Source organism: Atta cephalotes (genome assembly GCF_000143395.1).
Source record: "Atta cephalotes unplaced genomic scaffold scaffold00008, whole genome shotgun sequence".
Taxonomy (NCBI): Eukaryota; Metazoa; Arthropoda; class Insecta; order Hymenoptera; family Formicidae; genus Atta; species Atta cephalotes.
Genome location: NW_012130072.1, coordinates 162,906 through 189,403, shown reverse-complemented (window position 1 = coordinate 189,403; position 26,498 = coordinate 162,906). Strand labels below are relative to the sequence as shown.

General features: G+C 33.4%; 1 protein-coding gene across 1 annotated transcript; it reads right to left on the bottom strand.

Annotated features, from left to right (window-relative positions):
• Window positions 1-4,672: 4,672 nt before the first annotated feature.
• LOC105627052 lies at window positions 4,673-25,456 on the bottom strand. Its single transcript, XM_012208330.1, has 18 exons — window positions 25,277-25,456; window positions 22,642-23,081; window positions 20,423-20,739; window positions 18,456-18,856; window positions 17,891-18,232; window positions 17,656-17,800; window positions 17,162-17,570; window positions 16,902-16,994; window positions 15,789-16,155; window positions 15,213-15,425; window positions 14,524-15,051; window positions 12,941-13,240; window positions 11,505-11,799; window positions 10,940-11,206; window positions 6,169-6,590; window positions 5,704-5,889; window positions 5,133-5,479; window positions 4,673-4,724 (listed from the first exon to the last, which is right to left on the bottom strand). Exons 1-18 carry the CDS (start codon window positions 25,454-25,456, stop codon window positions 4,673-4,675), a joined length of 5,304 nt encoding a protein of 1,767 aa, XP_012063720.1.
• Window positions 25,457-26,498: the final 1,042 nt, after the last annotated feature.

Sequence of the window (26,498 nt, the reverse complement as noted above, 5' to 3'; positions counted from 1 at the left end):
TATATATATATATATATATATATATATATATATATATATATATGTGTAAATTATATGGTATGACATTTCATGTTCCTTCTTGTCTAAATTCTTCTTGCCTTCTTCTATAAATTCTTGTATAAATTGTATAAATCTTGTATAAATTTTTATTAGATAATATTTTTAGTAAATTGATATTCTTAAGAGGGAAGAAATTTAAAAGTATTGAATAAATGATATATACATCTCAAATTGTATTGTATTAAATTTTCTATTTTATTATCTGAAATTTTGAGCGGTTGACCAGGCTTCTTGATTTTTATACAAGTTTTCGTTTTTAAACGTATCGTTCTCTAATACACTCTAGTCGACGCGCCGTCCGTGAAACAATGTAGTTCGTAACGACGAACTCGTCGGTGTGCCTTATTCTTCGCGCCTGCATCTTCTTCCTGTTTTTCTCTTCGCTGCCTCTTCGTGTTTGCGGCAGTCGCGTTCATCGAAGATGCTATTAAATTCAGCGCCATGCCGTCGCGACGATAGCGCGCGCTTTGTCTCGCCCGCTTAACTCTATATCTACCGTTCCTTTCTCGCACGCATAGGATTGACTAGGATAGACACAATTGAGAATTTCGCATCGTTATACAATACGGAAAAATGAGAAATTATGTTTCAAAATTATCCACAGCCTTGAAATCTTAATTGATTTTATTAATGGTTTTTTTTTCCAAATAAAAGCTTAGTTCAATTTCGAAAAAAATTGATTTTTTCGTTAGGCTTTTTTCAAAATAGTTAATATAAAATAGAGGTTAAAATACAGAAAGCATTTATAATTTTAATTTGATTTATATGTATATAAATTGAGTATAAATATATGTATATTTTTAATGGGATAAATTATTAATATAATATTACAATTACAACATTATAATAAATCCAATATGATTGTCATAAACACTAAAAATGTTATTAATATAAATAAATCTAGTATTATATATAAATAGAGATTTATACAGGAGTTGTGAACATATTGTATCTTTAAGGTCGTTAATTGTGAATTAGTTGTAATATTAAAAAATTCAAAATAGCGAATTAAGTAGTGGATACAAAATTTAAAAATGTTTAATTTTTGATAAAAATCATAAAAGTTTTCAAGGTCGTTGATTACAAATCTGAAACCAAAGTTGTAAAATTTAAAATAACGTATTCAATATAATAAATGCCTAAATTAAAAATATTTTTTTATTTTTTACTTTTGTGAAAAATCATTTATGGTTATGACTTTAGAATTTTTATTCTTTGAACTTTTTGATTCAATTTATTTCGATCTATTCATTATTTTGAAATGTGATTCCCCTCCTTTTCCTTGTTTCTTTCCTTCTTTCCCTTTATATTCTATGTGTGAGGACGGAAATAGAGAGTATTCATATAATGCATAAATATTAGTGTGTTAACTTAAAAGATAAGTAAGAAATCGTTCAAAATTTTGAATATGTCTTTCAACATTGTATGCATAGATTCGATTATGGAATGTATATTGCCATATATATCTTATCGGCTATGTTTTTGTAAGTGAGCTGGAAGAGAATAAATAATGGCGATGAAGAAAACCAAAAAAAAAATGTTCAAGGGAATTTTGAAAGCAAATAAGTCTAAATATGTAGATAGAAAAAGGTTCTAGATTATCCATCAATAACGGAAATACGGCGAGAAATTTTTTCAGAGACTTTAACATGATTCAAGGATAACTGGTGTTGAGGAAGTTCTCACTCAAAGATTTAGAATTATTCTGCAGGAAACACACGCACACTTGCTTGTGAAAAAGATAAATACTGTTAAATTTAAAAATTATTTATGCTTTTAAAACTGCAAAACTATAAATTAAATTTTATTTTTGATACTACATGCCTGCTTTGGTACACAAATTTTTTTTCATGGGAGCAAAATTATAGATTCACATTTATTATTACCAATCGGTGAGTTATCTGAAGAAGTACAGGAAGCATGTAACAAAAATTTCAAACAATTTAAAGAGTCTACTCTTGAAAATATTAAATGTAAAGATGACAACAAATGACGGTATAATTAAGAAGCTTTAACTTCGTCTGATTCTTACATAAATAGCCAGCGGAAAGAATGAAAACGCCCTTCAAAAGCTGTTAACGATGAAGCTCAAAAGTCATTGTCGGACTTTTGTGATATGTTTGTGAAGCAAATATTGTCGTACAAGAGAATAAGTATAGCCATTACAAGTACTTGCGTAATAAGATAAATATAATTACTCAGAATACTCGCGCAAATAATCAATCTTAAAAGCTGTAATATCAATTTTCACAGAAATAAAAAATATTTTTAATTTAAGTTTTATTCGTCATAATGAATATATGTATCATTTTGAATTTTGCAACTATAATTAGATTATCTGCGACATCAAGATTATACATATACTAATTTAATTTAGTACAAATTTAATTAAAATTATAAAATAGTCGCTTTTTTTCAGTTGCTATTTTACATCTGCTTTTTTAAAAATATGCTTATATCTCAAAAATTGATTGATAACTTTTTTAAAATTGAATAAGCTTTAATTTAAAATATTAAAATCAATTAAGATTTTGAAGATAAAATATGATTTTTCATTTTTCTCTCATGTGTGTCATCCTGTTGCCGTTGTACATTAACTTATTTTCAATAAATTTTCAATAAGTATTTATCTTTATCAATATATAAATAAAACACAATACACGCTAGTAAAAACATGTTTAAAAAAGGAAATAACTTTATATAATTTTTGTGTATTATATTGGTATCCAAAGAAAGTTTAAAAATAAAAAATTTTTCCATGTTTTTAAATATTAATATCTCTAGATCATCGACACATATTTTAATGATTTAGTTAAATCATTTGCAATCGACCTTTTAATCCTTTGTTTGCAATCTTAATCTTTTTTGTTCAAAGTCGCAAGTGAAATTTTTCTCTCAAATTTCATCCTCATTTTTTCTCAAATTTTAAGTTTTATTAAATCAACATTTAAGTAAAAAATTATTTGGTAATGTAACAAAGATGTTGGAGAGTAATCTGAATTTTTCTATATTTTTTGAAAGTTTATTAGAATAATAAAAAGTTTGGGCTAAATAAAAAACTTAGATTGCAAAGGCTTAAAAAAGATTTATAATAAAAAAGGATTAAAAAAGATTTATAAGAGTATTCATAGGTATAACACATTTCCAAATTTTCGATATCAAATAAAATTATAAATTAAATATTTCTTGTTTAATTTTTTATTCAAAGTATAAGGACACAATATAAATAAAATTTCCATTTTCATTGCAAAATAATTGAAATAATCATTTCTTATTAATCTGATTTCTATATCTATAAAATATGTGCCGATAATTCAGAGACACCCTATATGCATCGGTAAGAGCAGGATCAGCCTGAACTTGATGTGCCAGCGTAGGGTTATCTTCTCGTTAAAATGTATATACGCCAGTCTCTTCGTACTCGTCTACTTCCCTACTATACACGCGAGAAGAGCGCGATTTTCAACAGATACGCACAATATCTTGAGTTTTCTGTTTCTATCGGATAATTGCGCGTGTTCACACAATCTGGACACGCCCGCACACACACACGATTTTCATTTCTCTCGTTTTCAGGTAAACCCTGTGATTTTCGTTCGTTATAAATATTGGCGTTGATAAGAATAGCGATATAGGTAATGGCAATTCCATATGACATGTGCCGCATATGCGTAACTATCGCTACGCATGCACGTACGCATTTTATGGCTGGCAAAATGTATCTCTTTTTCGCCGTTAGAATTAATCGATCCGATGAATCTATCGCTTATTTCTTGAAGATACTCTCCTCGTGAAGTTATCTTCATGTGCGTATAGAATTTCAGCGACAAACAACCTCGGAAGGTTTTTCGTTTTCTCAATTATATCGAGATCGCCGCGAATCATATTATATAATACTTAAAGTTCTTTTAAAGATTTCGTTCTTTTTTAATGTTCATTATTTTACTATCATGTTTTTGATCAAAATTCAAGTATTCAAAATTAAAATATGTATAATAATGGGATAATGCAATGGACAGGATGGAGATTAAATGGGAAAACTTGACGCGCGATGAGATCTGAAAATTTATTACTAAAATTGGAATCAGTATAATTTTGATGAGTTTCGATTTTGATAGAACGGAGACACAAAAGTGTCCATTCGTTTGTTCATTCGGGATAAAGAAACGCAATATACATAACCGACATAAAGTATATTTCTTCATCCCCATAGCATTCAACTCATCAAGATTATATCGATTTTTCTGCTCAAATGGTCTTGATGACGTTCGATGGAATTGCATTATTGCTGATAAACAATTCCGACGACACAAGACAATTCCGAACACAAGTTATTTTGTTTTAGCGTTAACTTTTATTTGAACAATTTAACGTAACGTCACTGTTAATCAGCACAGTGATGATCATGACGGTGAGACTTAATAATGTTGTTGAAATGAAAGAATCTTGGCAAACATCCACGAGTGTGTGGTGATCGTCGAGGTAACAACGGCGATCGTCGTGAATAATCCACAACGTGTTAGGAACCGGAAACGGATACGGACGAGGATTTCCTTGGACGATCTTCGCTACTGCGACTCGTTGGATTCATCGTAGGGCGGATTGTTTCGCATCAACCTATTTTTATCCACCGATCAATCGAATATTCAAGGGCGGCCAACCATCTGAAATAATAGTAGGAAATTATTTTCGGTAGATGTACACTAATAATAAGGAAAATAAACGTCAAAAGTTTTAATTAATTATTAAATTTTAAAAAGAAAAATATATTACATTTGCATTTATTCTGTATACAAAAAAATAGTCCTAATAATAAGAGTATCTTTATCCAAACATTTATTGCAAAACTTTATTTGTTTATTTGTTATTATTAATCTTAAGTGTTTTTTAAAATAAAATATCATTTGTAATCAATTGTAATCTTTAAATACAATTAAATTATAATATTGTAGTAAAAAAATATTTTAAATTAATAATACAATAATAAATTTTGTGTAAATGTCCGGATATATGTATATGTCTGTCACGTTTATCTTATTGAAGTTGAAAATGACTGATATCTATTTATTTACCGTTTTTTATCCATTTCTGATTCGCTAGCGAAGATATAGCTCCTTTGCGTGGGATCCGGTGGTTGCAACTCAAAAGCGTGCTTCCTGCCGCCGGAACTCGGAGCGCTGCTATGTACCCTGAAGCCGTGTAGACACGCTACGCCAAATGCTTTGTCGGCATTGGCGTCATCATAGAAATATAGTGCGGCATCCTTCAGCACGCAATATCGCCTGGACCAGCCGGTGGGCGAGGACGTTTTCCGCGCGTGTTCCTGTTGTTTGTTCAAATACCCGAAACAATCCGGTCTTTGAATAGCGCATGCAGCCATCTCTCTCATTCTTAGCGAAGAGTCCAGCCAAGTGTCAATCTGATGAAAATATTGAGTAGTTATTTAAAAACTTGACTAAATAAATGAGAAAAAGTAAACAATTTATTAAAAAATGCACAAATAGTATTGTACGTGTTTGCACACACACACACACATATATATATATATATACTTAATAAAAAATTATATTTAAAATATAATTATTTTAAATAAATAGTCGGAAAGATATTAAACAATTCGTATAGCAATTCACTTTGCATTACCTGATTGTTCCTCTCAACAGCTTCGCGAATAACCGTAATCCATCGAGCTGCCGCTTCTTCAGTATCAGCCGCCAGTCGTAGTGTTGGAGCACCTTTTTTCTTTATCGCAAAACCGTGTATTCTCAATTCAGGCGTTTGCTCCACATCGTACTTGAGAAGCATTACCGCTCCCACCGGTTGCGAATCCTGTTACGATAAGTGCACTTTAAGTCGGAATTGACTTTCGACTTGGGTAAATCAATTCTCGGCAATTTCTACTTCGAATTTTCAAAATTACATTGATTCTATTTTTTACTTTTAAATAAAAAATAAAAAAGTATCCCTTGTTTATTTTTTATTAAATATACTTGAAGATATTTCTCTTGTTATGACTTTTCATAAAAATTTTCTAGATATTCGCAGGCACCTGGTATACAATAAGCTTACGTCACAAATTTGTTTTTAAAAATAATAAATTTCGTTTACCGAGTCAGTCTTATAACAATACAGGCAGTTGTCACGACGAAGAGCGAACCATCGTCGAACCCATTTTTCCGTGCACGACGATGTGGATTTTCTCCATAAGTATCCCGAATAGAGTGGTGCTTCTTCAGCGGTCTCCTTCGCTCCGATACGTGCAACACGCGGCGCCAAAACGTTGCAAGTTCTTGCGACTTCTAATTCCAGAACATCCGTACCGGAGTGCGCCAGTCTTACGACCTCCGAGTGCGTGGCGTCCATAACGCTTCTGCCGTTTACCGACATGATGATGTCGCCAACCTCGAGACCGGAACTCTCCGCGGGCGTGTCTGGCTCGATCGCGGAAACTACCACGGGCTTTGAGCCATGAATACGAAATCCAAATTCGCCGCCAGCTTCGCGTTTCACAACTACCCTCTTGTCGCTTTCTGCAAATATAAAATGTAGCTACAGCTTTTTCTCATGAAACTAAAGAAATTAGAAAGTTGAAATCCTTTGCGATTGACAGAATTATCTTTTTCATAGAGAATTTTTACATTTTACAAAATTGAAAATTAACTTTTTAGAGAATTTTTGCATTTTACAAAATTGAAAATTAACATATATATTTTATCTTTTTTATCTTTTTTACATTTATCAAAAAGAAATATGTATATTTTAAAATATTATTAAATCAAAATTTCACAGATTGTTGTACTAATTCGATGGTAATCGTAATTATTAATTTATTTAACACCTAAAAAACACCTAAATATTTATACTTAAAATTTGGCAAAAAAAGTTTAATTATAATCTCGAATTTTATAACAATTATTTTATATATTATAATTATTCTGTATATAATACTTTTTAATCTTTATTATATATACTATATACCTAATGTTTATGAAGAAAAACGCACATTATATTCTTTTTATCTTAATTTCGTATGTTAAAACACAAAAGATTAGTACATTTTAATTTTTCCTCTTACAGTAGCATTTAATATGCAAATCCGAACGGATTACATTTTGTCGCTTTTAATATACTTGGACAAAGGGACTCGCATGAAATGGTTTAAATTGTTAAGCCTCGCGCTTTACAGCCATGCTATGTGGTATCGAGTGACGTATCACAAGAATAGATGCGACACGATTATGTCCACGCGAGCACAATCGGGCAAGCAAATCGGTCGCTCTAGATCAGAAAAGGGCCGAAGCGGAAGAAAAATGTATTGACGATGGCACGATGGCGACGTAGATGTTCAATGCAAAAAGGCGCGGAGCGCCGCGTCAGCATGAGCTACAAACGTAATCGAGCATATTTAGAGCTCAGACCTTTTCCTTCATAATACAGAGGTGACTTCGGTCGCCGTCATCGTACCACCATAGTGCCACTTTTATTTTTGCGTCATTGCAAGCTTTATCCATTTTAGTCTTCTCTTTGATCATGAACGTGAAAGACGCTGGAAAAAGCACAACTTGATGCGCGCGAAGTTCATCATATACGGCATCATAAGCACTGCCGGATATACATAGAGGCAGTTGTCAAGAGGTAATGAGGTGGTGTAATACCCCATGTATCCCCTAGAGTCATCGTCGTATGTCCCATCTATGGATGCTTTGATCGATTTGAGCCCGATTAGAAAAATGTCGCGACACCAATAATGCCATAATTGTAAATGTCAGGCGTAAAACGCTACGTTTTATCAATGAATTAAATCTTCTTACGATACACGAGTTGTACTAGATACTTTGTAATGGCAGGTGCACTTATTGAGACATCGAAATCATGCCTCGGCAATTCTTGGCCGACGTTCAGTGTTGTTAGCGGTACACCTTTTAACTTTTGTCGAGATATAGCACCTTTGCTAGATATTTGTTCGTTGTTAATTTGACGCCAGATAGTGCTTTATGAATAGAAATTAAGTCATAAATATAAATTATCTTCGCAGTCTCTTCAAGTAGTTGTAAGACTCTCTAGGAAATGTCGTAATTATAATTAAGTGTCGTTTGACCGAAAAGATAACTTCTATGAAATATTATAGTTTAAACGAGAAGATTTTAAAAGGAAATATCTTGTTTTATATACAAAGACTGATTTTGGTAAAATAAAAATTGGTTATAAAATATTAAAAATTTAGCTAAATACAGATCTCAAAATAATTTTATTGGACCATCAAAATAGTTATACGTAGAAATCTTAAGCTGAATAATACTACAAAAAGTTTTAACATTCTAGTAACCAGTTTGTGCGTCCTACATAATTGTTTTAATGTTTCAACAAAATTATTTTTAGATCTGTATCTACATAACTAAATGTTTAAATACCTCAATAAAACCGTTCTTTCTGTATATTAACATATTTTTTAGAATAAACATTATCGATAGAATAAACATTATCGTAATGTATTGATGTATTGAATCTTAGTATGATTTGCAAAGTTTCAACTTTGAGGAGAAAAAAAGTAAAGTGTGTGTATCGATATATTTGTATCTGTATTGATGGCTAATTCATTAGTATGTCTGACATTTTTATGTACTGTGTGACACATGTATAGTTATATACATACATACCTACACGGTTAAAAACTTAAAACACATATTGTGAATTGTAGATTCGATTAGACCCAAAGCAGCAGCTTTCAAATGGTGTTACAGAAAAATTGTCCAGAAATTTGTCCATTTTTAAATATATTTATATGGAGATATTCGATCAGTAACTCTGATAAGTTATCAAATATCATAAAATCGATGTTTAACTGAAACAACTTTTTATAATAATTATTTTATAATTATTATTATATAATTAGTACGAGATCTTTTAACTGAAAAAATTTTGCTTAAAACATCATTCATCATTATTGATCAATTCAACTGTTATTTTTACTTCTTTTTCAAAATATTTTTTTCTATATTTAAAAATAAAACTTCATCCCGTTACCTGTCGTCGTCACACCAAATTTCGCCAGAGCTTGACCCTCTCTACACCAGACTCTGAGCATGCACTTAAGCAGCTCCTCCAGAGCTCGCTTCAATGTCACGTCCTTGTCCACTTCCGTCGTGCACTCAGAACCCGCGGAGTTGCACACCATCGTCGGTTGTCAACGGAACAAATTCAAGGCAGCAAGAGATTTATCACTCATAGGCTATCTTCTTCTCGAATTCTTCCACTTTTTCGATATTGAAGAGAAATTTATCAGACCACAGATTAAAATTGAGATTGAATTGGAATCTCTGACCGTTTAAAGTTCGCTAAACTTATATTGATTTTCTTTCTTTTAATTGGTTAGAATTCAATTCAATCTCAATCTTAATCTGTAGTTTGATATCGGCAAAATTTCTTTCACCGCACCTCCGACCGGAAGACGAAGCTCCGTTCGCGCGCGATCGAGGATGAACTTACGAGTGTACACAGAAAACGGCGGATTCGCGAAGACGATGTCTCGAGCCAGCAGCCTCGTGGAATGCGACTCGGCGCCCTGACCCACTGACTGCCAGCCAAAAGCTCCTTCTTCGAGTCACCGCCCCGCCGATCCCTCCGGTACCCTCGCACGTTCCCGCGGTTCGCGAGCGCCGCTGCGCTTCTTCATCGTCTTCGCGCGAGCACAAATCACTTCTCCCCTAACTTTGGTTTCCTTCTTCACCACGGACGAGCCGGACTTAATGTCTCGCTCGATGGCTGCTCGGGTGGATTATATTTAGACGAGAGTATTACGCGGAGCTTATTTAAAGAATCGGGAAGAAGGCCTCTCTCCCTCTGTACCGGCCTTTCTTTCTTTATCCATGTCTTTTTCTACTTGTTGACTCATGACCTAATTCTTTTCTCTTTTTTTTCTTGACCTCTTAATTTTAATTTCTGCGTCTCTTGTTCTCGCTTTCTCTTTTTTTTTCTTCATTTAAATAATTTTGAATATTCATGACAACTCGCTTTGTGCTCACAGTTATGCATATAATGTTATAAGTGTAATTTTATTATAATCCTTATTTCTCTCTGCATCTATTCAATTTAATTTGTATTATTCTCCATCTCCAATCTTTTCGATTGTCTTCAGAAGAATTATGTCAGATGATTGGAATAAATTTTATCTATTTAACTTTCTGACACCATGATCTATTTGTTTATGTATCTCTTTTATCTCATGTCATTACCTCCTTTTTCCTTTTTCCTTCCTCTACTTCTTTTTCTACATTTCTTTTTCGCCTTCATCTTGCCCCCGTTAGCTGTCTATCTAAATCTCTTTTTTTATAGCAGATATATCACAGGATGCTTTCGCGAAACGGTTTAAGAACATTCTTCGACGATGCGTGAATCAGCGTTAAAGCGGCACGTTTGTGCTGCGTTGGACGTCATCCGCCATCCGCCGAATGATCTCACGACGTAGAGATTTTGGAATACGGCTTAAGAATTTCTAACATAGACACGAACGATTATAGAACAGCTGCACCGATAAAACCGTGATTAACGATCGTGCTAATAGGTGTTCACGGATTTACACTTAAAAGATTAACATCTCGAAAGTTCATATGATTTATGTACACTTAAACTGGAACCATCGAGAAATTAAGCTATATTTTTATTATCATTTCTTTCAAACATTTTGCAAATATTTTTCACTTGAGCTGCTGTCATTTCTTATAAAGTTCTTTTTAGTTGCTTCATTAAAAAGTTTCAATTTTTTTACATGCCAGTAATCCATTATAAAATAATAAAACATAAAAGATATAAGAAAAAGAAAGTAAAAACTTTATGTTAAATTTCAAAATAATTTTAGAAACTTTTTTAATCTCTGACTTACCGAAACATTTCGTTTGTATCCTTTTATACATTTCACCGCTGCTTTTTCGATGTACCATCCTATGCGTAGCCGCTTGATATCTCTTCTTAAAATTCTTCTCGCTCTCCGTAGATTCTTGAGAATCCCGTCGCTCCTTATGGATACTATCTTCGTCGTCACCATCTCTGCTGTCAGGCCTTCTCCATACGTGACTTTCCTCGAGATCCCCGATATAAATCCATTCGCTACTTAAGTACGGTTCTACATAAGTATCCTCATCTTCTCTTCCTATCATTATGAAGAAATGACAAATATTATTCATTAAATTTTAAATTAATTAAATGCATTAAATGATAAATATATTATTTGTGTTAAATTTTACTCTTATTCATTCTTTTTTATTTAAATTTCACTCTTTTGTTCTAGTTCTGTTCTAACATTATTTATTAAAAAAAGTTTAAAATTTTATATATTAAAAGTATAACTGAAAAATAATTGAAAAAGATAGAATTCAACCTTCCAAATGATGTATAAATTTGATTTAAATATTTTACTTTTTATCTCTAACATATATTTTTTAATTTACCTGTAAGAATTTCCATACTAGCATCAGTACTTCGAGCTTGCAATCTTCTTCTGCCCATGTCATCGATTGAACCTCTACTTCCTGGTCGGGGAGTGGCTCTTTCTTCCGATTTGGCCCGAATATCCGATCTACCGGCACTGCTACGGCGATGTCTACGATCTCCTCGATCTTCTGATCTGTACCTTTTATCAAATTTCTTGTACAACCGATGTCCTGTAACGTGCTTGGAAGATGTTCTGTGTCCTTCTGGGGAGTCCGCAAAACCTGCCGGTGGTCGAACGATCTCTTCCGACACCTCGGGAGTGAAGCAACAGGAGGGCACACACGATAGAGAAAGAAGGCAGATAGATTGACAGGTAAGTAGATAGAAAGAAGTACTACTTTGCATTCATATTTAATTTTCTACGTGCAGTTGAGCATTTATGATATTAAAATCTAATCTAAAGAAATGCATAGGTGCTAATAGTTCATGATATTAAAATTCTGTTCTATTCTCGATTATTTTAATTTTTAAGATAAATATTTACAATCTTTTAAAAGACTTATGGAATTTATTTATTTCAATAAAATTTATACCAAAAGTGGAAAAAGTAGAACGAGATTTGATTTTTTTATAATTATTAAAATATATGTAAATATTTTTTATTATTTAAAAAAATTATGTAAACTTCACAGATATTTGTATTTTAATACAAATATTTTTACTTGTAATACAGTCTTATTTTTCTTTAGAAATGATATTCGTTAAAATGATATGTAGGAAATATGTATCAAAGTTAGTTTCAAAAGCAGAGCATAAATCTATATGTTATTTCTATGAGCGCTATTTATTTATACAACTCATTAATATATCAAGCAAATGAAAAAATTATTTGTACAATTAACATTTGTACAAGCAGACTACAAAAAATAAACGTGATATTTAAGGTAAAAATAACTATTTGGAGGAATACTACATTCTAAATGGCAAAATTTTAAGGAAATAATAATAATTTTCTTGATTCAATATTTAGAAAGTTGCAGAAATTAAATATGTAACAAATATACTGCATATTTTTTACTCGCAAGAAAATGCTCTAATTTGAAACTACAATAAAGCTGCAGAAGTGCATTTTACGTTTATCTTTCTAATTTTTAAAAATTGTTATAAGAAAGCTTTTGATCGTAAGCAAGTACAATATAATGTCATTAAGTCCTATTAACTCTTTGCACTTAAAGTTTCCTCTTAGACAATTCAAAGTAATTCTTGTAATGCATTATTAATATAAAAGTCAAAAGCATAATTAGAAAGAAAAATGATATAAAATTGAACACATTTCCATTTATAGAGAGCGCGTTCAAATGACGAAACAATATTGTCCTCGCAAAGAGGTCACCTCGGAGCAAAGAGTTAAAGTGAAAGACAAATGAATAATGCACGATAAGTAATATATCACCTCTCTGCCACAATGATGACAGTGCGCAGCATCCAAAGCGGCAACGGAGATGCAAGGCTGATCTGCGCTCTCGCTATAAAAGACGCTGTCGCTGCCCGGACTGACGGATCTCAACGATTCCGCCGACAGTGCTTTCAGTCTCGCCTCCGGACTTTGTGCTTCTATAACGAGCGCTCGCTGACCATTGTGTCCTGGACTACGCTGATAACGTCCAGGACTCAAGCGACTAGAACAAACTATGTCGTCCGCGACACGGGACTTTCTTCGCGGTAAACTGCCCGTTAATGCCGCGTTCTTATCCTGCAACGCGATTGTTTATAGATATAGAATGTGCGAAGAAGAAAGAATTATACAAAAAAAATTATTTTGCTAAGATATCTACAAATTTTTAATTGAATACAGAAAATGATTTTTTGAAACATCAAAATAATTAAATAAAAATCTCAAATATAATGAATGTACTGTAAGAAGTTTTGACATTTTAGCAATTACAATATCAAGCAATTATTAGACCGATATGAATATAAATGAAATTTTACGTAAAAAAAAACTCTATATTTGATCGAAACGGATCTTAGTGCTTAAATACATATTTCTTATGTAATTTTATATATTGTATAATACATTCTGATTCTGCATATTGCGCGCCAAAATGTTTTTTCGGATTTAAGACGTTGTATTCTTGTTAAAAGATACTTATTAGCATTAAAAAATTATTAAATTTGTTTGTATAATTTAATAAATGATATTTTGGTACAATTTAATAAGTGATTATTCTGGAATCAAAATGTATATAAATTCAAGAAATATGTATTTAAGCATTGAGATCAGCTTCGGCCAAATATTGGATTTTTCTTATTTAAAATTTTAGTAATCAATTTCTATGTTTCACCATGTAACTACAGTAACGAAAATTCTGTAGTTACATAATATAAAGCGTAAACTGGCCTTTAAGCGTTCTATTGGATTAGATTTTATAACACTATGATGCTTCCAAATTTAAACAGCTGTAATTTTGTTAAAATGAACAAAATTTAAATTACAATAAAAAAGCTTAAAATCTCTTCTTTTAAGAGGCCATTATGTTTTTTGAGCCCTTGTGTATTTGATAATTTTTATATATATAGATATAGAAAACGAGATGAATAAAACAGGAAGCTTTCTTCTTATTTTGTAGGCCTGAAACGTAACCGAAAAAAAAATCTGCGAAAATTTTTGATTTTCTAACGTGAAAGCTTAAAATTTTCTTTACAAAATTTTTTAAAATGTTTTTAAGATTTTTTGCTGAGTAAAGATTTATCACTGATTAAATAAAAGAAGCATTTTGACTTTAATTGTTAAATTTTTTAAAATCATATAAAATTTTTTAAAACATAATACATACAAATAAAGTAGCATTTTTGTTCCAATACATAAGTGATATTAAATTATTACATAATTTGAGGATCCAATAAAATTATTTTCAGATCTAGCCAAATTTGTAATTACTTTAGCAAACCATTCTTTCTGTATAATCTTTTCTTTATAAAAGAATAACAAAATATACCGAGTACATTAATGATCATCGTGCAAGTCGTGCTTACCTCATTGCTGCGTCTTCTGGTAGAAATATAACCACTGGTCTTTCTTCTTGGGCTTTCCCTGGTCCGACGATGTCTCGCGTTCTCTGCACCTTCCCGATGCATGTGATGATGGTGATGATGATGCATATGATAATGATGACTGCAGCTTGAATCGTCGGACGTCGGCGCGTGTGGACCATCTTCGGTTTGCTCCATTCTCCATTCCTCCTTTTGTGGACTTCTGAGCACTTGTTGTTGCTGAATTTGCGTCGACTGTTGCACAGAGTCCCGTTTTCTATTATTTCGATGAGGACTCCGAGTCGACGTTGGCTTGCTGCGCGATCTATGACGATGGCTAGGAGTCGGGCTGACCTCGACGTTCTCCGGATATACTGGTTCCGCGGAGTGCTCCAATTCTACGTTGCTCGATGTTCCTCCAAGGAAATCTAAGCTGAAAGTTTTCTTCTTTCGACGACGTTCCTCTTCGCTCCACATGCGAACGTCAGGTGGCGATTCGGCGTAACCTCCGGACGACGATCGATGACCCTCCTATTAAAATGAAACAATAAATCTTTTGCGATTAATAAAAATTTTATTTTATTTTATATATCTTACAGCTACATGTAATTTCACTGTAAACGTCTTCGAACTTTTCACAAATTTGAAACAAAAATAAAATTTTTATAAATTATATAATATTGTAAACTTACATCTCGATCCAATTCAGTCTCTGAGGTATGTCCACTGCGTGGAGCGACTTGCTCTAAATCATTATTCGGGTCCGTCATTGCGTCCTTTAGGTCGTAGCTACCTGAACTACTGCTGCTACTAGACCTCATTGCCGGTGGAGGTAGTTCTAATCCAAATGCAATTTCCGCTTCTTCTAAAATTGGTGGCGGACTACATGGCTCCTCGATAACAGCCTAATAATATAAAATACAAATTTTTATTAAATTTTTTTTGCTAATATACTAAAATTCTGTTGCTTAATTAACTTTAAATGAATTTTATTTTGCGAAAAATTAAAGTTTAAATTAAAGTTTAAATTAGATCGGTAATATAAAGTAAAAATTATATAAAGTCTTAAGTCCATTTTCAATATATTTTTAATTAAAAGAAAAAATTAGAAATTAAAATTAAAAACTAAATTTGTCTCAAAAGTAACAAAAAAGTAATAATGTGCAGTTATATTGTATGTATAGCGATTATCTTGTAAATTTATTTAAATTGTTTAATTTGAATAACATCCCTCCGGCATAATTAAAATGTAATTAACGAGCATTTACCTCGCTCCTCGCCAGACTGTAAATTGAGCTTGCGCTTTCGAAGGAGCTGCCTTCAGCGGCGGTCGCAGTGGTCGAAGCGGGCGCCGATGCCGCAGCACTGGATGTCTGCGGTGGCCTCGACCAGGAACTGGTCGTGGCGGACGTGCCTGTAGTGGTCCCAGTTTCCGTAGAAGTATTGGCAGTGACATAATCCTCGGAGGTCTCGGAAATATCAGTGTTCGTGCGTCCGCCCGAGTCGGTCCTCGCTAGGCTCAAACCGAACTCGCTCGACGACTGCGACTGGGGTTGAGACAACGGCGGACCTGGACTCGCGCGACGTAATCCACTTCTCGGTCGGCCGTTACTCGCAGAAATAGATGATTCGATACTGGGGAGAGGAATGAACATAAATTTTAATTTAAATGTATGGAGAAAAAGATTTGAAGAAAAAGCAGGGTATCAATGTTATGGGCTAAACATTTTATGTACATTGATTGTAACATTACTAAGGAAAAAATATATACTGACGATAATATATTTTTTAAGGGTAAGGATAATAAATGTCTTCGTTGTTTCAAATTCCTAAGCACGTATCCACTATTGCTATATTGGAAGATTATAATAATATCTTTTAACATTTTATTATACAAACATAAAATAAAAAGTCAAACAAAAATATAAAGTATATATAAATATTAATAATGATTGCAAAAAGCCGAGAAAAAAATATTTACAAAATTATAATATAATTATAATATATTGCATTATATTATTTAATGTATTTATAAATTTTTGGGAGGAATGAACACACTTGAGCGAACATTATTCTGCAATTTCCATACTAAATATTTAATATTTTTTTTAAATTATAAAAAATAAATCCATAGAATTTTCCTTTTATGAAAAAAGTTATCATAGAAAAAGTGATGCCAATTATTGAAATTATTATCTATCATTTCATTTGTATTGTATGCAAAAATATATGTCCACTCAAATATAATTAATTTATGTACAAAATGATTATGTACAATAATATATTTTGAGATATGTATTCTAAGCATGATTTATCGAAAATATCGAATTTAAAATTAGGGAACTACTGTGAAACCAAATCAGAATGTGTTATAGTCTTACATATCGTACGCATAAAAATGTGCTGCTGTGGATACATCATTGTAAATTTGTTGAAACTGTACTGGTAACAGATCTTGTATTCTGTAAGACCGTCTGTAAAAAGTACCTTCTATAAGTAAAATAATATGCAAAACAGAATACCGATACGAAAATCTCTTGATATCTTTTGATCAGAGTATCGGATTATGGTTGCTCCGCAACTACTAATAACTTTAATATTCTCTACCGAAGAGATTTTATTAAAATGAATCCTAATCTACCTTGGTGTGAGGGGTTGCACCGGAGTGGCTGGTTCCAGACGTATTCTCGGACTCGGTGGGCAAGGTTCCACCTCGTCTTCCACGTCCAGAGCCTCGGTATCCATTGAGGAACGTTGCTGATGTTGTAAAAGCAGGAGATGTCTTCTCCTCGAAGATGGTGTCAATAGTGCTAACGAATCAGCTTGAAGAACTGTCGCTTGCGACTCGTTCCATATTCCGTCGCTGTGGTCCCTAGTCACGTCATTCGTTAAAGAATCACTGGAGGCAAACGGTGAAGTCACCTGGCCGACGATACTAGTACCGGCGACACTGGTCCCAGTACTAAAAGCAGGCGGATAGACTGCAGTGTGCAGTAAGGTGCAGGTGGGCAACGAATCGTCCTTCGGGGTCTGCGAAATTCTTCGTGTTGCTAAAAAGTATCATTGATTACATTCTACAAGAATTTCTTTATCAACATTAGCATAAGTAGTTATTAATTGCATTATAATACACACTTGCTGCTGCGGTTGGCGATGTAGGGGAAGTTGGAAGTGACCTAGGAAGCATAAAATCATCTGATGATAGACCTTGTACACCATCCTCAAGAGATACGCTTCTTTTTCGAAAAAGACCCCGACGTATTAGATTTTCATGGAACTCCTAAAAAGATGTGATTATTTTACAAACATTTTATTTGATATATTACGATAAATTTCAATCTTTAAAATACATTTCAAAATGTTTACCTACCTCTTCGTGATGATCCTCGTGAGGCGAGAGGCTTCGCAACAAAGATAGATCCTCGGGTGTCGAGGAAAATTGGACGGGTGTTCTGACAGTTCTGCCCCAAGAATCCTGCTGATTCCTTCTGCAAGTGTGAGGATAACTTGGCTCGCTACTTTCTCCAATAAGTTCACGTCTCTCGACACGAATTTCGCCATCGGAGAAGGTCTTCTGGAGAGGAAGGAATCGATGAGAGGGCTCGGAGATCCGGCTAAGAAGCGCGCGAGCATCAGGCGATACCGGTGCCGGTTTGAAATTTATAAAAATCTCCTGATCGTCTATATCGAGGGATTTACGATGTTGGTTACACTGGAATAAACACAGAATAGATAATGTACTATTAAATGGTTTACTATCATTACTCTTTATCGATTCGTTGAAATTATATCTTGAATCAGAAAAAAATGTACGATTCTACAAAAAAATGTACAAAATGTACAAAAAATGTACTAAATGTACAAAAATATATACATGAATCTTCCAGATTAAAGCTCTTTGTAAAATATATAGGAGTTGATATTAAAATACTTACAACGCCAATAGGAACAATTGCGATGTCTCCATTTGGCAAAGTTTCTTCAACGACAACGGCGGTGACAGAGCGAATAGGTGGTGGTGTTGTTGAAATAAGAAAGGGTGACCTTGGTGGCTCTTCACTTTGAGTCCTATGAAGCGGCTCGTGTTCAGTTTCCTCTTTTGCTGGCGCACCAGTCTGGCCACCAAGCGGCGTTCCTAACTGTCCAGCTTCCGAGTAACTTTTGGTTAATTTTCTACCGTTGAAAACACCATTAGTTTGAGCACCTTGAGAAACCATCTTGACACGATGGATGGTTCTAGGACTGAGAGTCACCGGAAGTATACGACCGCGAAACATTGGCTGGAGCTCAGTTTGCGTCGCCTGAGTCTTCATGGCACCGCGTTTAGGTTGTTTCTCTGGAACAAATAAATTGCTACAAATCGGCCTCGAATTGATTTGTAAACTGCATAAAAGTTTGTCGATTTATTATAACAAACTTGAGAGAAATTATTTGAAATAAACTTTAATTAATTTTAAATATTTGGTACTTTGAAATATTTAAATAAAGAACAAATAATATTTTTATATTAAAATAATATATTTTCTCTCAAGTCAATTATTATAAATAAATAATATATAATAATTATAAATTAATAAAATAATTATAATTATAAATTAATAAATAATTATAATTATAAATTAATAAAATAATATAAAATAATTATAAATTATTTTATAAATAAATAATCTTTAAATAAATTTCTTATGCAAATTTATAATAACAAAATTAATTTCAAACTTGTCAAAAAATTAAAAGAAGTCACTAGTATAAAATTTAGTTCACTATGTATTTTGTTTGTTAATATTTTTGCAATGCAGTATAATAACAGAAATTTATTTTGCACTTGCAACTTTAAGTGTATTCCTTCGCTCATTTTATTGTGAAAAATTTTATTATATTATAGTTCTCTTTAATTCATATTAGTCTAGCATGAAGTAGGCTTTGCCATCACAAACCGACCGCGAGTAAATAGCTTTAACTACTTTCCCCACATAATCTATGATACTTGGCTTGGGATCAAAATAGCGGGACGATATGGATCATCCGTGCGCAGTTGCTGCACAGTATGAAACCTCAGATTAAATTTCAATAAAAATTAATAATTTATTTTCAACTATTAAGAACCAATATAAAAATATTTTATATATTATAGTTGTAATTTTATCAAGATTGGACAATGCTAAGTTAAAAAGTTAAAAATTAATTAATTTTAACTTTATTTAGTTATATTTTAGACTCTTAATTTTTTAATTTTATTAGAGTTATGTTTTATTAGTAACTATTAACTTTTAATTTGATTTTTTAAAAGTTAACATCAGGCGTTATACGGATCCTACAATATACTCGAATTATATGCTTATACATTCGTGTTTATCAGAAATGTATTTTTCTAATTTTAAATAATTTCAAATATTTCATTTACGTTTAGACAGAGAATAAAGAAGTTTAAAGCGTCGTTGTGAGCTAAAATCACGATTTTCTTGAAAAAGCAGTTTACTTTGTAGGGATTATTTTTTGATGCCCCAGAATAATCATGCAAAAGATTATGCAATTGATCAAAATCCGTGAAATATATATGTGAATTTCTTCTTAATTAGTTAGTTAAAAAAGTTAATTTTTTTACTTAGTTTTTTAATTTAGTTTAAAAAAAGTTAACTTGAAATCATGAAATAAAGTAAATTTAATTTTTAACTTTTCAATTACTTTTTTTCCATTAACTTAACTTTTAATTAAATTAATGTCACTATGAATTAACTCAACTAAATTAAACTTTCAAGGCTGTTAACTTTAATTTAATTTAGTTTAAAAAAAAAAATTAACTTACGGAACCCTGAATTTTATAATTAATTATTTTATGCTCTTATATTTATAGTTTATGTTAAGAAACTATTCAATCGCGATATTAAAATACACGACTTACCAAGTACGAGAACACGTGGCTCAACGCCAGGATAAGGATGAGCTAAGGGCAAGGACAAAGGCAGTATAGTATTCTGCATAGTCGGCTGCGAATCTATAAGACGTTCCGGATTATGTGGCCTCGGAGGGCTTATGTTCCTTGGGACTTCAAACGATGTAAGCGTGTGCGATCTTGCGAAGCTCACGTGCTTTGCTTTTGGAGCTTGTGATATTTGCATCGTTGTCAAGGAGGCAGGAGGAGGAGGTACTACTGGTGGTAATACTGGTCGTGGACCTTCCAATTTCGTGGATTCTTCGTCCTCCGGGACCCAAGTGTACCTATCGCGATAAAAAGCTTAGACTCAAAAATTATAATACCATTAAACAATAATTTATATTGTTAATCGATATCTCAATTAATATCAGCAAAATTGGTGATGGATGCTTCTATAAATGTCTAAAGTACTTTTCAATTTAATTTATTATCACTTCAAATTATTCATATTAATTGAATTTTTATTAAAATAAGTACTGCTTTTTTATAAAATTTATATGGTAATCATTAATTAAAATTTTGTAAATTATTTTAAAAGTTGAGTAAATACTGTTGAGAATTTTTCAATAAAATATATATTTTCGTTAATAATGAAAATTAAGTGGGCTAAAATATCAAACGAATATATATAGGTCGTACTGTTGCAAATATGATTCGATTACACGCGTTACGGTATCGTAAAGGAAACAGAATGACAACGTGTCATTCTATCGAAGCGTACATGACCATTTTATGTAAACACGTATATTTTATACATTAATCTTTAAAAAATGACGTTATTGCACAAAGATCATTTTTACCGTAAAGTAATAAAACGTAAAAAATAAATGCATAAACAGAAAAATTAATAAACTTAAAATAAGATCATTAGCACGAGATGCTATATTTACATTATTCACATCATTATCTATTAGCTCCAGACTTTTTTCCGCATATTCTGCACACATACACAGCGATTTTGCGCAACCATAATTTTTTAATCGACCGCTTTCAGTTGACCTTAAAAAGCTGATAAAGGGGCGGTACATCACTCATGTTAATCAGAAATAAAACTCAACCCTAGACACTATGCTATGAGGAGACCACGGAAGGCTTTACACGTAACAGTCGATGGAACATCGTGCTATATAAATACCGTTTTTATAAAATCTATCTAAAACTATAGAAGATACTCGGATCAATATAAGCCAAGATAAATTTCTAATATGACTTTTTTGCTATATCAATTGTATAAAAAAGCGTCATCACTCTGTTAAATCTATAGTGTCAAATTTGACCCAATTTAAGTCGCCCACTCAATATATCATTATTTTATACTAAAACAAACAATGGATGACACTATGTAGTGCCAATTTGATATTTTCTAGTGTCAAATTAGCACTACATGATATCAAAGTTTAAAATAATGATATATTGAGTAGGAGCAGTAGTGCAACTTAAGTTAAATTTGATGTTGTAGATTTAACAATTGCAGATTTTTATAGATCTCTTAGCAAAAACTCACAATAGATTTTTCTAGTAAAATTGTATGATTTTCCTAACAACAATATAATATATATTTGTAATAATTTTTAAATTTCCAACTTTTTCGTTTATATTGTAGATAAAAGAACGTTTCTTCCCCTTAGATTTCAATTTCGTTTCCTTTGCATGCTCACCATTTGCACTGCGACACGCCTTTCGATCAATTACGTTACTAAAGTCTTTACCGATAAATCGATTAGTAGATATACATTCTAAACGTCTCGACGGAGTAATTTGCCCCAAATATCCGAAGCACTCGATTGCCAAATAGTCGAAGGTAATACCGCTTTTCGCAGGTGTCAATCTCGCGAATGCAGGTATACTGCATACGATGTAGTAATTACTGTAATTGGAATATGAAACCGAACAGACTATATTTGATTTAAAAAAAATATATGTATATATGTATATATGTATATATAAATATCTCACGTCCATTAATATAATTGTAAATTTACGGAAGTACTTTTTCATCGCTATCGGAGAATTGCAGTTTCATATATCGCAATATTTGGAAATTAATAAATATATTACCATCAGCTTTTCAAAGCGTTTAAATTTCTCGACTTGTCGACTTGTCTTGATAGATTAGGGTCGTTTTTCGCGTTTAGAATTCTGACAGAAAAAGTCTATTACCGCAAAAGATCGATCTTCTTTCTCACCTCTTCGGATCGGGTACAGTGCAAAACGATCTTGGGCGCCGTCTAAAGTAGGAACTCTCGATCCAATCCGCCTCGTCCTCAAGGTCGTATCGCGATAAACCACGGGAATAAGTCGGATAAGGCTGACGATACATAATTTGGAGGGGTCTTCGAGGATAGGGCGCGTCACAGAGGTTCTCGTCGCTGGGAACACTACGCACGCACGCCGACAGGATGGAATTTCTGGTAGAGCTGCACGGCGATGGTCCCCTTGTGGACAGGCATCCGAAGAAACCGCCGCCGGACTTCTCGACGGCGTCCAGCTGCCGGCTGGTGATGCAGTACTGCTCTTTGATGTCCTCGCGCGAGTACAACGGCGTCGCGCGACGATCCCAGGAGTCCATAACACCACCAGGATCGCCGAAGCCGCTGTGGAGGTCTACTTGCGTCGAGACGTCCACCTGTCGCAAACAGGCACGATTAAATTCCCGGAAACCCAACCAGAGAACAATTCCGACAAGTTACGGACATTGATTGACAAACGAAGCGATCTACGCGGATGTAGGAGTATGGTATTTCAAAGAAATCCCTGTGCGAGACTGATTTATATTGATAACTGATAGATGATTTTGACGACAGCACTTTTTGATGGTTTAATATAATCTTGTGTTCAAAATTAATAATAAAAGGAGTTTATTTTTCAAAAATTAAAATAAGAAGCGAATGTAACTGAGATAATGCGAGGGAAGAAAAATATCTGAAAACTAATTACTGTCCAATGCTATCAAGAAACGAGAAAACTCTCTAAATGAAATTACTGCAAGAACATGTACGTAGACTTGTCATTTTTATTTGTAATACTTTTTTAGTTAGAATTACATTATAAAGTTTTCACATTTTTCAGCCCTGACTGAATTATCAATTCTTCACTTCACGTAGCGATCTGGTTTAACGTACTATTATTTTTTTTACTTTTCGCTATGAAGCAATATTAATTATAATAATATAGAATAAAATTCAATTTGTACGGGATTAATTATAAATATAATTTCCGATCAAGACAAGAGCTAAAACATTTATCGGCAATATTAAATTTCCGGTAAATTTCCTTGGTAAAAATTTGATATTCAAGAACTGAAAATACCGAATTAAAAATATTTCTTGTTATGAATGTTGTGAAACATGAAATCACACTTTTTAAAAAATGAAAAAACAAAACATTCTCGTATAGGTCAGTATTGTCTTCCGCAGGGCAGTTAAAAATTGTATCGCTTTTCGCGCGCGCGCGTGATCGAGTACTGTAAACTGCTTCATTCATTGAAGTTCTGTAGCTATACATGGCTCATTGTACCAAACTACGTTATCGGAAATCGCAATAGTCGCTGCATTAAACTTCTGTAATTTCCCGGACTTTATTACCGTTCTTGTATTATTCCTTTCCTAAGCATGGAGTTCCGCTATCTTCTGCCCGCGCCATGGTGATGACATTGTAGTCTAATGTCTATCGTATTATCAGTTTCCGGTAACAAGATTCATTCGGCTTATTCTCCGTTTAGTAGAGATCAACGAGACGGACGAAGGAAACATTTCAACCGTCGTCAACGAAGAGCGTTTCTCTCGAGGAGATTGACCTACATTCGGTCCCAGGAAACGGATTTTGAAGCGCGAGCAATGTCCTCATTCTCCAAGGATGAGAAGATTAGAAAATAATATTATTATTTATCTGACCCAAAGAAAACTTGTCATTGCAGTATTAATTCATTTTTTTAATTAATTAAAATTATTTAGCAAAATAATAAATAAAACAAAAATTGTTGTTGATTTAAAAATAATAAATATAGTTAAACATGTTGGTAAGTATATAAATAATAAAAATATATAATAATAGCAAAAGAAAATAATTAACTGCACATAGAAGAAAGCATAATATATTTTTCAGAAACTTTTTTTCAAAAGTTAATTAAAAAATATACATCATTTTATTAAATTTATTTATTAATTACTAAAATATATCAAAAGTAACAAGCAATGAATAAATTCAAGTTTATCTTGTCAACAATTGACGAGATCGATCTGATTACAATGGCAAATGCGGTAAATAAATTTCAATTGTCAAGACGCTCTAACTTTTTTCTTTTTAGAATACAGATGCGGAAAAAATATAAAATAAACGTTATGTAAGAATTTTGTTTGATTTAGTATTGTATTAGTTGGCGATATTGCGTTATTTAAAATTTATTTTATATAGATACAAATGTAACGTTATACTATGATCATAAAGCTGTTGTAAATATGTTGCAATAAATCAAATTCTAAATGTTTTGTTTTTCTGTATGAATAACGATTCCACAAGGTATAAATCATAAATTAAAAGAAAACAAAACACGATTTAGTTAAAGTAAAATTAAAGCTTTCGACAAGACTATGTGTATTCATTTATACTTATTTCAGTTTATTTATTTCTTATTATTTATAATACATGTTTCATTTTTAGAATAAATAAAAGTGGAGAAGTGCCGTGAATGGAAAACGCGGTTGTTGGTTTGGAAAATAGCCGTACAGAGCAACTGACTCAATGCTTCGGCAGTTGAATATACATTCACGTTTTTTCTACGCATAACCATATCTATCATTGTAATTGAGATCTCGATGTTACCTGAGGATAATAAACGGGTGTCGTTCTGCCGACAGCGTTTGCATCTCCTCGCATAGCAGGCGGCATGCTCGCGGATGCCGTAGGCAGATTTCTCGGATTCATGGCAATTTCGGGACCGGGATGGATCCTCCTGACACCCGCCGGACCACCGGCGGGTGCCACGCTCGGTGCCTTCACCATCCTGAGCCGCACCCCGTGCGGTCACACCAACTGGCTACGAAAACGACGCACACCAGCTGGCCTATTGATCTACCCGCTTTTTCCCTCTCGAACGAAAGTAATTGTCCTACTCTCGGAAGAACCGAGAGATTTCCACGAGCGAGCCAGCTTCCTCGTAGACTATCTCGTCGGCGCGCTTCGCGCCCGCAGGACCTTCATGGTCGCACGAGCGGGATGACGGGTCCACCACCCCGACTGTGTCCTTACGCGACACTCGCGCCTCGACGGATTCACGGTAATCGGCAGACTCCTGGCGATTGATACGTGCCGCGGAGGACCTGACAACGATGAGTGCGAAGGTGGTGATGGTGACGGCCACGACGACGTTGTGGCATACGTCGGACCACGACCGAAGCGACGCGTCTCGGTGGTCCTCGCGAGAACGCGAGGGATGACGAGCTCTCCTATGGGTTGAAAGAGACGCAACCGGAGAGTGCGCGTACTGATGCAAGGAGGACAGCGTGATACGAGGAGGGTAGGTACGGTAGAGACAGGGTGGAAGAAGCAACGATGTGATAGAGGGGGATGAATGGAGGGAGTGGAAGCGTGGGAGAAATTGAAACGGGGAGGAAAATCATAGCGGATGTTCGCGGCAAAAAAGAGATGATGATGACGGGGGTAGTTGACGCGGTGGGGATATTTGTAACCTTCGTTATTCTCGACTCGTGTATTCGCTTTGTGAGCTGCACGATACGTTTTCCTCGCTATCTGGCGTATTAATATCATGATATTTATCCGTGTCTCGTTCGTTTAATGCCGATGGAGTGAACGTCGTTCATAAATAGTTCTTTCCCGATTATTATCATATGGTGGCGAACTCTGTCGAATTGATTAATGACAATCTCAACATTTTTCTACTGAAAATTTTATAAGAAGATCTTATAATTAATTCTCTTCGGAATCAGTAAAACGTTAGTCAAAGTGGAGAAGCATTTGTTTATGTTATCCGAGGTTGCGCTAAATGATAAAGTGATCAAATTAATTATGTCCATATTCAATTAAA